General features: G+C 40.0%; 1 protein-coding gene across 4 annotated transcripts in view; it reads right to left on the bottom strand.

The window, feature by feature from the left end:
- PRKCA (protein kinase C alpha) overlaps positions 1–17212 on the bottom strand; it is a 161614-nt gene that overhangs the window by 6266 nt on the left and 138136 nt on the right. For all 4 annotated transcript variants that reach the window (XM_061377225.1, XM_061377222.1, XM_061377223.1 and 1 more), the window contains 6 exons: positions 15463–15554; positions 13803–13865; positions 13167–13305; positions 7181–7261; positions 5682–5789; positions 3093–3233 (listed from right to left, as the gene is read on the bottom strand). In XM_061377225.1, coding sequence (XP_061233209.1) covers positions 3093–3233; positions 5682–5789; positions 7181–7261; positions 13167–13305; positions 13803–13865; positions 15463–15554 — 624 coding nt within the window. The remainder of the gene's footprint in view (positions 1–3092; positions 3234–5681; positions 5790–7180; positions 7262–13166; positions 13306–13802; positions 13866–15462; positions 15555–17212) is intronic.

Below are 17212 nucleotides of genomic sequence, written 5' to 3'. Positions count from 1 at the left end.
AAAGCAACATAAATCTGTGTATTTATAGGAGAAACCAACTGAAGAGGGGCCCGTTTCAAGGGAATTCGAGGGTGAGATGTTTGGCTGTCTTGAAAATAGCACAGTTGCCAGTCTTCTTACAAAGCACCTGGCACATCCTGGACTGGCACATGCCATCTGATCTGAGCTGCAAAGAACTTTTGCTGCCTGAGGCACAAGCTGGTTTATATTTCAGATGAAAAATGCATGCTCAGGTACTGGACTGCAGTGCTCACAGAAGGACACTTGTTCAGTCTTAGAAGGACACAAGCAGAGGGACACTTCAAGAGGTTAAAGGCTAAAAGTAATCTGCTTTTTCACCGAGGATTCTCACTCACCGAGTACCCTGGTGCCCACTGAAGCCAATGCATTTTGGTACAGAATCTCTGGAGAACAAGAATGGACAGAGCTCAACTTTGACAAAAGGAAATCTCTGCATCAGTGGAATGAAAGTCGATGTATCCCTGAATTAACAGTCAAATTTATTTGGAGGCAGTACAGTCACCTCAGCAGCAAAGAAGTGCTATTTATACAGGGAAGACCTTATGCTAAAAAGATGTTCTAAACATATGCATCACCCTTCTACAGAATAATGCTTTTTTGTCTTTTATTCTTCTTTTTTCCTCTTCTTTTTTCAGCAAGTGGAAGCTATTCAAACAAACTGTATATTGAAACCAAAATCCCTGACTCCATTAGGTCTCTCACTATTGCTTACATTAGTAGAGGCTAAGAAATAACTCATGTGAAATTTGGGTATTTTTTTGTGTGTGCAAATATAATAATTTATCAATTATATTATAAAAATTATATTTTCAATATAATTTTGCATCTTCATATACTTATCTGTCTTCACATTAAAGATCAGCAATGTGTTAATGCAGTATTAAACCAAAACTGAAAACAAGGACTCCTACAACTCCTAAACTTACAAATACAAGTAAAATGTCCTTGCCAAATAACCACTCTATATCTATCGCCTGTGAAATGTCAGTCTGGAAGGGAACACATTATTTAAACTGACCAACTGCTGACCCGGAATCTGCAGCTCTGTGTTTGAATGAGAACTGTTCCTGTGTGCAAAGGCAGCAGGATTATTCCCGCAGCAATGTGCTTCCTAGAGATGCACCTACAAACAAACCTTACAAATACATCCATATCTTCAAACAGATTAAGGGTTGTGTGATTTTTTTGCTTTCTAGAACCAATATCCATCCCTGGAGGTATTTAGGAGACATGCAGATGTGGCACTGAGGGACATGGTTTAGTGGTGGACTTGGCAGTGCCAAGTTAATGAATGATTCTGTGATTCTAATGCAAACAGAATCAGCAACCACAATAAAAAAGTTAAACACAGGGTATGTAAAGATCGGACTTGGATTTCAAGTTCTTTTCATCTGGGAAAGTTAGGCTCTATGTGAATATGCTTTGGTGTGTTTAATAGCAGCCTGTATAAACAAATCAGGTCATGATAACTAGGGAGACAGAGCACAGCTGCTCTAAACAGGAGCCAGGATCTGCCACAAAGCGTGCTATTATGAAAGCAGACCATACTTCAAGATTTTAGGACCTGCATGCTGGTGTTACTTTTAACTTGAAGGAGGCTCCATGGACTCAGCTCCTGAGCTAATAAAACTTAAAAGATGTGAAGGTAGATTTCCTTTACGATTATCTTTGACTCAAGAAGCACGCAATGAAAATCTTTCATAAAACGTGCTTTCAAGAGGTGCAGCTCCCCTTCAACAGAGAGCCCTGGAGACCAGTTGGGGAGGCTTGACAGCACCACACGTGTTCTTTACCTATTTACACCCTTCCCTGTGTGCAAAATCCACAGTGTATGAAAGAGGTGTTTTCCCTGGCACAAAACACCCTTCTCAGCATGCAGCTGTCCTGGTGATGTGAAAAAATCATTTGTAGGGGAATGTATTCTTGTGATACCACACCAGCGTGTCTGTATGGGTAAATGTACAGAGCAAGGATCCTCTGCCTGCAGTGCTACAGCCAGCTACACATCTCAATTGAAACAAAGAAAGTGTTGGAGAAGAAAGAGCCAATGTCAGTGCAAAACAGTTTACAGCTGTTCCTGGATGTTTGTACTCTAGTGTGCAATGCTTTTCTTTGCCTGTCAATACAGCACACAGTGCCCACTGAAAGAAATCCTGCATCAACAAATACAGATCTTCAAATTCCATTATGCAAACAGCCCTCATTCTAAGAACATAGAATCACAGAATAGTTAGGGTTGGAAAGGACCTTAAGATCATCCAGTTCCAACCCCCCTGCCATGGGCAGGGACACCTCGCTCTAAACTGTATCACCCAAGGCCTCGTCCAACCTGGCCTTGAACACTGCCAGGGATGGAGCATTCACAGCCTCCCTGGGCAACCCATTCCAGTGCCTGACCACCCTAACAGGAAAGAATTTCCTCCTTATATCCAATCTAAACTTCCCCTGTTTAAGTTTTAACCCATTACCCCTTGTCCTATCACTGCAGTCCCTAATGAAGAGTCCCTCCCCAGCATCCCTATATGCCCCCTTCAGATACTGGAAGGCTGCTATGAGGTCTCCACATCTTTCACTTGTTTGGATTTCTAAAATACTCCTGCAGATACGTGTGCAAACCATGTAATAAACATCAATAATAAACCAGGGATCATTCTTGCAAACTCAGCAGATGTCACTCTGGGATGGGGAATCCAAACCCCATGTGCTGTGTACCCCGGTAATTCAGATACCTTTAATCACTAGCTTCATATGTTATTCAGAGGAGACAGTTGGGAGCTACCTTTATTACAGTGGCTGATGTGAATATGCTAATTTTCCCTGTTTTAACTTCTCATGTAGCATGTCCAGACTCAAACCATTGAGAGACTTCTTCACAAGGACAGAGTACACAGGGTTATATCACCCAGTGCCAAAACACGAGCAGATTTTCTGACTGGTCTGCCATAATCAAATTGCCTTATTTTAGCAGTGTCCCAGATTTGCAGCACCATCAAGCCAACATTAATCTCACCCCGCGGGAAAGCATGAATGCAGACACCATTAGCGAGGGAAGTACTTGGCATCTCACTCACCACTTTAGGTTTGAAAGGTGGCTGAATCTCTCTGTTTTCCAGTTTTTCCCAGTCGATTCTTCTGAAGAAAGCATGTTCCCTGATGTCTCTTTCACCTTCGAGGCCACAGCCAAGGCGTTTTGCAGGGTGTTTAGTCATTAGCTGTTAGGAAGAAAACACCAAGTGATTAAACTCAAGGCACGAATGAAAGTGAGATGGACTTTCCCCAGACCGCAGTGCTCTTGCTCGTCTCCTGAAGATCCAAGGTGCTGATAAAATTGCTTTGAAAAGCTAATATTCATATTTTGAAGGTTACTTTTCTTGTTTGATCACTGGAGACAGCACATCAGCACGAAAATGAAGGTCTGTACTTGAGCTGCTGGGGGTGTGGGGGGGCAGGCAGTGCCTGGGGCACATTGCCATCTGGTTCGTTCACAACTCACTCCCGAATTTCCCCTTTGGTCTTCTAGTTCAGCCTTATAAATCTCTAGGACAGCTCCTGCCCTACCTCAACGATCAATTAAACTCAATAAATGCCAATATACTAAAGCTGTACAAAGTACAACTCCCCCTGATTCATTTTTCTGGGCTTGTTCAAGACATCTCATTACAGAGCCTACAGTTTCTTGGCACCCGGCTGACAATATCTAATCTGCGTTTCCTCCCTTGCATCCTTAATGACATCTTGGTCAATACTATACTCAGTTGCACAGATAAGCAGACATGGGGAAAAAAGCCCAAAACAAAAAGCCACCAGCTTTGCGTGCTTGGAAACAATAATGTGCTCCCTTCATTAACAAGCTCCTCAAAATCTTTTCAACTGATAACATGAGGAATTGAGCAAGGCAGCCTTCACTTCTCAGTTTCAGTGTTGTGGGGACTGTTTGAAGCTCCTTTAGAAATTCTATATGATTGATACATTGCTGGGAGTGATACCTCAACATATCTTTTTAAAACCTCAGCTGTTCTGCTTTAGCCTCCCTCCAAATGCTGAGTTGATCACAGTCCAATTTTGAACCTAAAATAAAAGTAACTCTAAGCAGACTTTGGGAATTCAGCTGTGCACCAGGCTGGGAATCACATCCTTCTGCAAGCTTCCCATTTCTGTTACCTTTTCTAAACCCCTTAACAAACAGTAGGTGACAGAGGAAAATGTGAGAAGTGGTTGCAGGAGTTTAATTTTTTCCCAAAGTCACTGCATTCACCAAACCCAACAAACTGAATCAGTGGGAATAGATGTCAAGCAGACAATTCAGCTTCAAGAGCACAGAGAGCAGATTTGCCTTGCCCAATGGTGCACGGTCCCAGGGTTGCTGAGCTACTGCTGCCTACAAGGTTCAGAAGCTTTCTCATATTGACTTGCTAGATCAGGCATAATGCTTACTGAAATTTGGGATTAATTTGTTAGTTTAATACAGATGATGAACATATTAATATCACAGAGACTTGACCTTAAACCTAGGAGGCAATGTAATTTTAGCTTTCTGACCTCCCTAGCAGAACAGCAGCAAGCAGGAGAGCTGAAAGCAGGGTAATCAGATCAAGTTCAAACCATGCTGTCTGAATATATGATTTTCATGGGAAGGCATCAATATGAATGTACTTTACAAAATCATCATGTTTAGTTTTTGTTGGCCAGCACATCTACACTGGGACGGATTCCACAAGTAGAATGGTCTTTCCTTTTCCTTTGTTTTTTCTAAACAGCTTTTCTATTCCTTAATGAGTTTTCCTTAAGGGATTAATATCCAGCCGATGTACAATGCTTCATAAATGGTTGCAAAGGAAAGGAAGAAAGTAAACACCAAATTAACTGGCACTAAGTGCGGTGATATTTTATCAGTGCAAATAAGACATCAGAGAATGCTTTATAGAGGGTGGTTTGAAAAAGCCACACACTGACAGTACTACAGGGAATCACATGGAGCCAAAGCAAAAGTCAAATGAATTCTTCTTTTCCCTGAGCTCATCCCCTGAAGTCAAAAATCCCCAAACCTGAAAGCAAATTAAATTACCTAAGAATTTAAGATCAATTTTAGGCCACACAGGTTACCACTGGGTCAGCATTTCCCCATGGTTTTCTTGCATTTACACTAAAGACTTTCATATAAGCTCATCTTTACCTACATTTAAGTATTATTCTTATTAACTCTTTAGCTCTGCTGCTGTCATTGGGCACACTGGGCTGAAGACTCGCTAGGCTATTTGGTATTCATTCAAGCTTGGAAATCTCACCTGCAAAACAGGGGTTGTGCTGCAGAGGGCTGAGAGGTGAGGTGGGTGGAGATATTCCACACTTTGGATTTGGTTTATAAATTCTGCTTTGGATTTTGGATTTGGTTTATAAATTCTGCTTTGGATTTCGATTTTGAATTTGGCAGCTACTGATCCTGACATTTGCTCTTACCATAAAAAAAGCTGCAACACAGGAAGAGCTCAATACTCACCAGTGACACCAAGCGATTGGCGCTTCATGACAATTTAGCTTAGCACTGCCTTGACAGAAGTTGCACTTAAAAATCAGTAGTGCCTTATCAAAGCCAGACAAATTTAGTTATTCACAAGGACTGCCAGAAAGGAACTTAAAAGATAAAAAAGCATCTATCTCACCCCCTTGCAGATGGAGACAGCTTCTTTGGACAGTGACTTTGGATAGGAAACATTATGCTCCATTATGGACTGGAAAAGCTCATCCTCATCTTCTCCATCAAATGGAGGCTGTTGAAAATAAATCAAAGCAAGTTATTTCCTTTTTGTAATAATCCTCCACTTTTTATAAATGGCATAACAATCCTGTGGCCACACTGGGTCAAACAAGAGTGCATCCAGCCCAGCGACCTGCCTCCTGTCAATCACAGATGCCCAAAGACATCAGTACACAGCAGTGGTCCTTACCCAGGAATACACACCAAACTCCCCGCCATCTGCAGCTTGGGTATATTCTGACCCAGAAGGGTTTATCAGCCTCAGGTAGAAATTGAGGAGAAAAGTTCATTTCTGCCCCCACACGGCAGCCAGGTTAATGAAATGTGTGCAGGATTATCTTTGTGTTCATCTTTTATCAGTTTTTAAAGCTACTGCACACTCAACAGTCAAAATACTTTAAAAGGGTGAACTCTGGAGACTGACTTTTAATTACCTTGATCCATTCCCCACTTAATTCCAGTTATGCTCCAGTTTGTTTCATAAAACATGGCTGTAGGTTCTGCTTCTGTGAAAGGGAAACTAATCACAAGACAGGGCTGCATTTTATGTTTAAAGATAGGTGATGAAGGAAGTGCCCATGGGGGACAGACTAGGAGCAGGACTCAGCTAATGGTAGATCTCATTTTCTGAAAAGCATTCAGATGCCTAATATTTGCAGTGTAGACTGTAAATGTTAACAACCGCAATTGCTACACTTTAGAAACTTTAAAAATGCCAACTGGAATTTAGTTGAGAAACTATTACAGGCACTTGTTAAAAATGTATGTTTTAAGCTTAGGAAATGCATGCCTCTAGCTAACACCCATTGAAAGCCAACTGCAGAAATGTTTTCCAACTCAAGACTAATAGAATTCCTTAAAGTTGGTAGTTATCTGCCATTCACTGCTGTACGGTGTTGCTTTTCTACTTGAGTGACTCAGAGAGCAGCATCTCATTAACTGTGCAGAATAAGGGGTCTGTAGTTGAGCACATTTCAAGTAGCAAGACCCCTACTTTACTGCTCTTACATACAACACAAAACTGTATTATTGTGACTTAACTGCCATGCAGAGCATGTACACACTCTCATAATGTTTCCCCGTGCTTTCAAACTACTAAATGGCATTTCTTCAACTTGACACGCATTTTTCTGCTCAAGTGTCTCCCATTCAATTTTGAAGATGGCTATTTATAACATTATTACAGTACAAAGAAGCCGTATTCAAAGGCAGGGCTTGATTATGTGGGTGCAATGGAAAACGCTTAAAGCATAAATACATTCTCAGTTCAGTCAGTCAAGAGTAGAAGGAGATAATGTGCGAAATGCCCCAGTATTGTCCTCTAATAGCCTAGGCTTTTAGGGAGCCTTGAAAGACAGCAGCTGCGGGAGGAAGTCACAGTGAGCACTAAAGGGTAACTCTTACCTGACCAGCCAACATCTCATAGAGCAGCACTCCATATGCCCACCAATCCACAGACTTCCCATAGGGCTGGTAAGCAATAATCTGTATAATCACAAAAACAAACCAAAGAGAAAACCCCTATGTTAACCAACACCCAGAGACACATTAGAGAGACACGCAGAGACAAACATATTTCCTTCCAAAAAACACCAATTCTGACATCCTCACTCCAGGTAATCACTGGTTTTAGTCGGAGTTGGATTGTTCTGCAAACCACCCACATCCTTCGGTACTCGGATATCCTGGAAAATGTGGCTCTTGGGAAACCCTGGGATGTGCACTTGAAGGCAAAGGAGGAAGTATGGCAGCACGGTGTAGGAGACAAGGCAAAAGTATTATCCATCCATTTGTGTCACAGCTTGAAAGCAGGAGAGGAGGCTCACTTAACTTACAGGCTATCAATAATTAAGCCCTTCTTTTCAATATTCATGCTTTTGTTCTGCTATAAAAGGGATCCAAATTTAAGAAACGTGCAAAACCCTGAAAAGCTCAGCTACATTTTCCCAAGTTGCATGATTAAAATTCTCAGTACAAAGCCAGATACCAGCAACACCAAAAAGGAAGGGGTTTCTGCTGTTCAGCCTAATGGAACTATCAAGTATTTTGCATCCTCTGGGTTCACACCTGCCTCAAATTGAAGCACAAATTGAGTTCTGACACACTAACAGGCTGTGTGTGCCAAGAGCGCGCAGGTCCCCTCGTGTCATTTTCTTTAATCGAGGCTTCTTCAGAGGTGAGTGTTAATGTATTTAAGAGATGCACTGGGCATGCTAGAGAGGAGTTCTGAGGTGCAGGTTTCTCTCAGCTCTCTTTCTAAACCACTGTGAAGGGATACCATGAATCGCGAAGAGATGCAGGATGTCCTGACCACTGTCCATCCACAATGGACAAGGCAGTATCACAGCCTCCAGCCCCAACGCTACTGCTGCACTAGGATAAGCAGAGAACTGAGGCAGTCATGACTGCAGATGGGCTTGCATTTATTTCCCTGTTTACATGCTTTTCTATTCTTTATGAAACGAATTGCTAAGACACATATCACATATCCTAGACCTTTTAGCTGCCTGCAAGAGAAGTTTAACTGGCAAGTTCTACAGTTTCTCAGGAAAACAGTGAGTCACCAGTTCAATAAAGCAGGACTGCCTGGCTACTAAATAAGATTACAGTCTCTGGGAGAATATATGCTCTTCCTGGGGATAACAGCAGTACATGAATTAAAAATTACTGCTATGTTTCTAAGCAAAGCATTTCAAAATCAATTGTACTTTGAAATACATTACACATCCAGAGGTAATAACAAGATTCCCAGGTGGAAGGCCCTACATAAAGGCAATCTTTATTACTTGTCTTTTAGCAGTAATATGGGCTTTAAAATATATATTTGGGACATTCATTTCATATTATTGTGGTTCACATACTTGGTTACTCTCCCTCCAATTTCTATCACCAGTAAGTTCCCAGAGGCTAGCTGGAATCAGTGCTGCTTCTTGAAAGACCGAATACTTTCAAAATCTCATCCAGAAAAAAGACTGGTCTTTGTATACAGAAAATGATAAAAACCATTTTATCCTCAGCCCTTCTCTGACAATCTCTCCATGCTTTATGGAAATGAGCATTTTATCAAATAAAAGGGGTATTTTTCAGAAGGTCATTAATTTATCAAGGCAGAACATTTTGTACAATAAATGCACTTCGGGAAAGTGGTTTTGATAGGAACAGTTTATTTCAATTAGCAAATGAGAAAAAGATGGACCCATAGCAGCGAGAACGAAAATGCTGCTACATCACCAACAGTTCCCAACCTGGCAGTTGGGTCTGTCCAGGAGCAGTCTGCTCCTCTTCCTACTGTGAGAGAGTTTGATGGGATCATTGAGGAGAGGAAAGCTTTCAAATATGGCAATGCAATGTCATAACACTGAAGATGTGACAAAGCACGGACTCAGTGTTTGTTTACCCAGCAAGAGGTGAGTCAAGATGAGGCTGTTCTCTGAATAGCATCGTCATCAGCAAATGTAATCTGCTCTAAGTAAATCTGCCTGTGTGAGAGAGTATCAAGCAGAATCATTGAGAGAGACAGAATCAACATGAAAAAGCTCCTACATTTAACCTAACATATGGTCAGAGTCACTAAAATTTGTGTCCTATTTGATGCCACATGTCAACATCAGCTGAAGCATCTGACAAAGAGACCAGTGCCCCCTCTGAGCTGGCACACACTTCCCTTGCCTGAACCAGCTGCATGATGAAAGAGTGGGATTGAGAAATAAATACCGACATCAAGGCTGGAAAGGTGCCACTCCAAATGCAATGAAGACACCTTTGTCACTGAACCTATTGCAGTAGGGAAAGGTGGTACTGTCCATGTCTGCTGCTGTACACTGGAAGTCTTTTTCCTTTAATCCTAACCAAATACATCCAATCTGAATCACCAGCTTTGTCCTGGCAAGGATATGACACAAGTGAAACACACAAAAGCCATCTGCCACGCTCATTCACCAACCTGCATGGAGTGCATGGGAACTGGTGCTTATTCGTACTATCGGGAGCTATTCAAAGTGTTCATCGGAAAATGTAAATGAGAGGAAAGAATGCTCACTTCAAGGAAGGAGTTACATGTGGGAGGAAGTAGATGAGTTTTCAATATACAGTCAAACATGCACTGGTACAAAGTCAGCAAATTCTAAATGTCGTATCTGCAGTAGTTCCCTCCTCCTCATCCAGAAATCATCACATATTACCTCCCAGCTGCTGCACTCGGAGCCATCACTGGCTTTGCAGCAGCTGCCAAAATAATCCTGTCTTCACGGAACAACTTTGATACCTGTTAGAACACATAGGGGTACATTAACATGACTCCTGTCTCAGCGCAGTGTGCAGAGCAGACCCAGTGCAGTGAGGGAGCTCAGCTGTCTAGAAGCGAAGATCTGTACCCTCCTCCAGATATGATCTCTGCCTTTACTGGCCAGGGAGGAGTGGAAAGTTGACAGGATGCTTCCCTTCCCCTCCTTCTCCATCATTAATTTAAATTACTGCCTTTTTCATCTCCTTTTCCATGTCACATGGCCCATCTTACCTATCTGTTAAGGAGCTCTGCCTTTCCTGGGTCTGTGGATTTGAGAGCTCAGGAGGAATTGCTTTCATCAAGCCAAACTGGCAGAGGAATGTGGATTGCTTTTTTCCTTTTTATTTTCTGTTTTTCCTCCAAGGAAGGCACAGTTAAGAGCAGGACACAGAGATTAATACCAGCAATTTGGAGGAATGCTCAGATCATTGCAGCTTGCAGCTGGTAGCCAGTTGGGATGAAAAGATTATATCCCAGCGGCAAGAGAATGTCTTGTGTGAATGTACCTAATGTCTACTGGAGAAGTTAAAACTCAGTTATTAAAAGAATAAATATTACTAGCACAAGAAACAGTCAAAGGTACGCTCTCCAAGCCTTTGTAATACCTATCAGCCTCCCAGCATCCTGGCAAATGCAAGTTAGAACTTGAGATTTTGAGGCTATTGGATGGAGGAGAAAGGAAACTGAGCTTTTAATTTAAGTTCTTTGTAAAGTTAAAATCAGTGCCCCAGCTGCTGCAGGGATGCTGATGGTTCAGCACCACACCACAGGCAGCAGGCTGTGCTGGCAGAATCCCTTCCAGCTAATCCTTTTGACATTCATCTCCTTTCTCTCTTGACTGGTCAAGGAAATACAAAGACTTAATTGATTTCACAGCTATTTTATCAATCCAACCATAAATATTTTAGTTCAGCACATCAATAAAGAGATAACCACTTTCTGCCTGACAGAAGTGGTCAGACCTGGGATTCCTGTGCAGTTTAACCTCTGCACATCTCTCGAATTGCATAGCATAACAAAAGGAGTATTAATTCCAGTGTGCTACACACCTAAGTAACAACAAATACAAGCTTTCCCAATCATTAAATAAGAAAAGTATCATTTTACAGTACTCCAAAGTGTGCAAGTCCACTTTGCTGAATGCAGCATCACATTCCTCTGTTTTTCTGTCTGGAGACTGTAGATGTGAAGCCTGCTGAGATGTCCCTGTATGGTCCTTCCAGCCACGTTATCTCTGAACTGTGTCTGTGGATAGCTCATATACAGGCAGCATGAGCTCCTCCAGACCCCACTGCTGTCACATTATTTCCCAGATACTAATTAAAAGAGCCAATTCTCTATATCTGAGTGCAACACACTCACAGGACAAGTCTACTTTAGATACCTTCCGTGGTTCATTTAGATTTAGCTCATTTATCTCCACTCAGTAGGGAATGGTACCGTGCAAATGCCTCCTCATTATAACCTATTATAAATTTAAGCCCATGGAAACATGCTGAAATGCTCCTGCAAGCAACACATGAACTTTACTTTTGCCACGGACCTAGTTAGCAGTTTGTCAGCCACAATAATGTGCTCAGAAATGAAAGAAAATCAGCCAACTGAAGAAAAATAAGTCTATCTGTTTGTAATGTAATAGAAAGACTGATTTCCTCCCAGTTAGTGAATGTTTTGGTCAAAGGCTTATTTCTTCATATGATATTTCCCAATAAAGTGAAATAAATCATTCCAACGCTGACCCATATTGAGCATTTTGGCACTGACAACATGTTCTTTGGTATTATCTGGCACAAGACTATTGCCACAGAAAGGACACTTTCTAAATGTGTAATATTGGCTTCATTTATATTTTGACAGGAGAAAATGAAATACTGCTTTGGTTGTTCCGATATCCTTATGCAAGCAACAGCAATTTGGGAAAAACAAGGTTTTAGAATACATAATATTTCACTCTGAAAATTGTAAATAAGCAAGTAGAAATAACCAAACTATTTTTCATCCCAGTTTCACAGAAATGATGAAATTTACCTTAGATACTAATTTATTTGTCTGTGTATAAATCTCCCCTATTCCAGCAAACATTCAATTACAGCCAGAAATGTTCCAGCCAGAGCTGCCTCTTGCCCAGCACTCAAGTGAAAAAACTGAGTATCTTGGATGAGGATCCAGCCTCTTGCACTGAATTTGCAGCCAAACAAATCAAGACTCTTGAAAGCTCAGTATGGCCAAACACCAGATTTTAATATTCATATATTTGAATCATTTCCACATCACCACATGTGCTTGTTTTTAATGTTTTATACCTAAACTATTAAAACACAAATCATATCCAGAGTCAAAATCTTAACCCTAAGCTCGTATTGATCACAGTGCTTGAAAGGAGAACTGTGCTTCTCACCATCACATTTTCACTTTGGACCCATTTCAGTTATGTTCATGTTTCAATGTGATTTTCAGTGGCTTGAATGCAGCACAAGGATCACCAAGTCACACAGAACTCAAGGCAAATTATGGATTTCTTATGTCAACTCCGTTCAAGCCCTGATTTATCTTTTAGCTTTGCTCAGGCTTTCAATGACTGGAGCTTTCCTGAGATCAAGAGCAATAACTCAAGATACCTGTGTACCATTTGTAAGACATGGCCCGGAAAAGACAAAGTAGCTTTGCAGGGAGGGCAGAAAAGGCTTCAAGACCTCATGAGACCCCTCCCAAAAAGTAACAAATAGTTTGTGATGTCCGGAAAATGCCAAACAACCCTTTAAATGACGGATTTTGGCAGCCGTAAGGAAAAATACATTAAAGAAGCTGTGTTTGCTCCCGATAAAATGTGTGCTGACCTCATCAACAACCTTAGCAACAAAATCTGAAGCTCTGATTTAATAAGAAGTCAGGTTTTCAATCAATTAGGTATTTTTTAGAACAGTGCTGTCTTACTGATAGTATTGTATTAATTCACAAAGTCATTCGATATACCTGCAGAAGTATAAAAGGTACCATCCACACAGTATCCAGAGTGACAGCAATCCGGACTTGGTGGTGTGAAACTCGTGTAGGGACAATTTTCATCTGAGAAACTAAAAGGTTCTTGAAATGGTAAATATTTACCTCTGGTGCAATGTAGTCTGGAGTGCCACAGAAGGTCCTGGTTGTTACTCCATCTAACATATGTTCTTTGCACATTCCAAAATCAGCAATTTTAATGTGTCCTTCTGAATCCAACATCACATTATCTAATTTCAGATCTCTATGAAGAATCACAGTAATTTAATGTTAATGTTTAGGATCAACCAGGGCCAACTTATCTACTTCTGAGTCTAGGTGAGGAACGTGTGGCTCTTCTGAGGGGTGGAGGGAACAGGGCTGCACATGCACAGCAGCCTGGACACTGCACTGCAGACACATAAGAAGGACCATAAGCCCTGAAAATGGAAAAATCAATGAAGAGATGGCTGTGTATGACCACAAGCACACTCACACTGAGACTTCCGAGGGTGTGAAACTGTTCAGCAACACATAGGAATGCACTACATGATGTTTTTTCATTTTCAAGAATTTTCATTTGCACTGGGCAGAGCACAGATATTGGAAAAGCTCAGGTCAAGCAGCGACACAACAAAAAGAACACTGCAGTGATTCCTTCTTACAAAAAAAGGCTTTAAAAATGCACAGAAATGTTAAAGAAATGGATCCTTTCCGTTCAGAAATTCAGTTTGGAAATGATTTATGTCAGATAATACTCACCTATAAATAATCCCTCTGTTATGGAGAAAGAATAACCCGATTGAGATCTCAGCTGCATAGAACCTGTATGAAAAAAAAACAACAGATTTCTTATTGCCTCATGATTTCCTGCAGGCAAAACAGCCTGGAAATGAATCATGGTAAAGAATGATGGCATAAGAGCATATAAAGTATATAAGATACATGGGGTATATACATAAAGTAAAAAAATACATATTGCAGTTGGATGACATAAAAGATACTTCAATCTGACTTTAACAGAAACATTTTGAGTATTTGATGATAAAATTATGTAGAATTCAGAAAAAAGTATGAAAATATCTCCCCAGACCAGAAGAAAATGGTGCAGGAGCACAGCATTTTACTGCTTTGATCTAACTCTGCCTGCAAAGGTCATTATCTGTAATCACATATCAAGGCTGAATGCAGGATGCTGCTCAATTTACATCGCTATTCATATGCCCTGAAATAAGCTGCAGAAGTGGTATTCCTTTATACAGGCTGTTAATAGATTAATTACATAAAGCTAATTAAAATGATTACCATATAAACTATAATTGCTGAATGCAGTTAAAAGATATGTAACATTGATGGATGTTTGAAGCCAGTTGCTGTGGAACTGTGCGAATTATATGCAAGAGGATTATTTAAAGATGAGATTAATTTTTAGGCTAGCATAAGGGAAAGGGAAGCTCGGCTCAAACACTTGATCAGAGGTGTCTGTGAATGCGTGTGCTGGAAGATGCTCCACAGGCATAAACTGTCATAAAGTACCATAGCTTTCAACGGGTGTTGGCAAGTTACATTAGTTGGGAGTCAAGGAGGATCTGACACCTTCTAGTTTTTATTCAGCAAGTTGTGAAATCTTGTTCTCTATCCCAGATACTTATATTTAGAAGGCCTCTCATTTAAAGAAGCACTGATTACTCACATCAAAATGAGAAATTATTTCAGCTTAATTCTTGAAACAGTTGGTCACACTTGATTTTAAAGTTTCACTGGTAAATGATTTATGAAACACTAATAAATGATGATGAGATGATAGAAGCATGACTAAAATGGTACTGATGGATGTATTCACATTTGATATGCTACAGATCATTATCAGTTGCTCACTGATATGCCAGATGTACAATTACCTAAAAGGGATCATGTATATAAACAACTTCTATTTATTAGCTCCTCACAAAACCCATTCAATAATGACATCACAGATATTCTCACAAGCTATACATTGAATTTATCTTGTATAAACTATGATTTATATTGCAGTTCTGAGTCTATTTGTATTGCCTTTCCCTGTAACATTAATTCAGTCTGAAACATTCTAATCAGTTTATTTTATATTTGTCTTTAAAAACAACACCAGCATAACAAGTAACATCTTTAATTTCCTGATGCCTTGTTTAAATTCTTGTCACTTTTAAAGTAGGCATTGCATGCCTTTGCTCGTGCTCTATTTTTCAATAGAAAGGCACAGCTAACCTTGGTCTATGTGTGCAATTTTTAACATAAATTTCAGCTTTTGGGCCTAAAAAACACAATTCAAAATGCCAGCCTTGACTTCATAGTGAACCTGGGAGGCAGAAGAAACCTAATCCTCTTACAGGGTAGAATTAAGATGATGACACGATTTAAATATATAAACATGAACACTCACACTGCTTGTGGCTCCTTAAATTTTCCTACTTGCTGAATGTGATACATGAGATCACCTCCATTCACATACTCCATAACAAAATAGAGACGGTCCTAGGATAAAGTATTAAAGATGCACATAAATACATTACAAAAAATATTAGATAAACATTAATCAGCAAAAAAAAAAAAGTCACTAATACATCATTATAACGCTTTATAAGATTATTAGGACTGGTTGTACATTCTGGCACAATGGTCAGGAAATGGAAGCGGAATGTCTTGTAAAACCAGCAAGAGTATATGGACTGATGAGATCTGTCTTGATCTTGCCAATTTTAGTGATGTACTTTTATATAATACTAATCTACAATGGTTCCCATAACTACTCACATGCAGCTCTGTATGAAAAATCTGGCTCTCTAAAAATAAAAATATATATATAAAAAAAATAAGGATGGTTGAAAATTCTTGCTTTGAGGCCATTTCTAATCCATCTAGTAAGTTTTCCTTTGAAGATGAGAGGTATTCATATATACTTCTTTTATGATTAAAAAGAGGCAAGAAGAAAGTTGTTTAGGGTTTACAAAAGTATCTGGAACGTTTACAAGTGACTCTATATTAATCTCTTGCAGGCACATATTTCAGCTAGAGGAAAATGGCAGTAAAGTATTTTGGAGGGAGATTTTTCTTGCCCAGTGAGGACTCCTAAAGGCCATATCCAGGTATCTCAAATCAAACACAACCATAACATACTTGAGTGCACTTCAGTCGTATTTTCCCACAGTGACCTTCAGACAGTAAGACTTCAAGCAGTAGGTCTGCTCACCAGCTTTCAGAGGACTAAAACTGAGCTCTTCCAAGTGACTTTGTAAGACTACACTGTTTACAAACATGTGTGATTTAGAGTGGGTGACTCTGACCACCTAACGCTACCCTCTGCAGTTATACCATGATCCTGACAGCAGATGAGATACATTAACAGTCTTCCTCCCACTTATGGAAGACAGATTGTTGGCTTCCTCTCATTTCCCTTCAGCTATTTTGGACAGAATCACTATCCTGAAGTATTTGTAGGAAAGTCTGGGTCCAATATTCTGATGCGAAAGAGATTCATTAGTAAGATGCTTTTGTTCAATCTCTTTCCTTCATTGATTGATAGTCTCCCATCATCCAGTAACTAGGATTTCAGATTATTAACATACATTTCAAAACTGTGATTTCCTAAGCTGAGTCCAACAGACCCATGAGCAAAGTGTTTCACTGGCTAGATCTGATTTATAAAATTCAGATTTTTGTAGGAATTGTGTTATTGCAAAACAGGAGCCCACATCTACAAGCACTAACCAAAATCATCAATTTTCCTACGAGCACAGTTTATGCCTTTGCCTTCACACACAATTTCTCATTTTTACAGCTAATATTAAGCCCCCAGAATATTTCATAACACCCAGTGCAAACTACTCAACACTTTGGAAAACATGAAATAAATTAGGCAAAGGTGTTAACGATTTATCTAGGCCTTACATAGCTCCACTGCTCTTGTACATGGTAAGACAAAAAATGATACCGTCAATACTAAACCCCCACTATTTTTCCTTCATTTCCCTTTGCCAGAAAACACCAGACATCTATACTTTTAAGATTTTTCATTTAAAACATAGTTGCTCAAAAGAAAAATAGGACCAAACAAACTGATTTTTTCATTTACTGATGAAAATAGTAGTAGCCTTTTGGCTACTAATAAAGTTATATACAGAACCAGAGGGAGA

This window comes from Neopsephotus bourkii, unplaced genomic scaffold (genome assembly GCF_033783945.1).
Source record: "Neopsephotus bourkii isolate Nb327-2 ecotype Australia unplaced genomic scaffold, CSIRO-AGI_Nbou_v1 NB_1749, whole genome shotgun sequence".
Taxonomy (NCBI): Eukaryota; Metazoa; Chordata; class Aves; order Psittaciformes; family Psittacidae; genus Neopsephotus; species Neopsephotus bourkii.
Note: the sequence above shows the minus strand (reverse complement) of the source record. Positions and strands in the feature narration are given on the sequence as shown.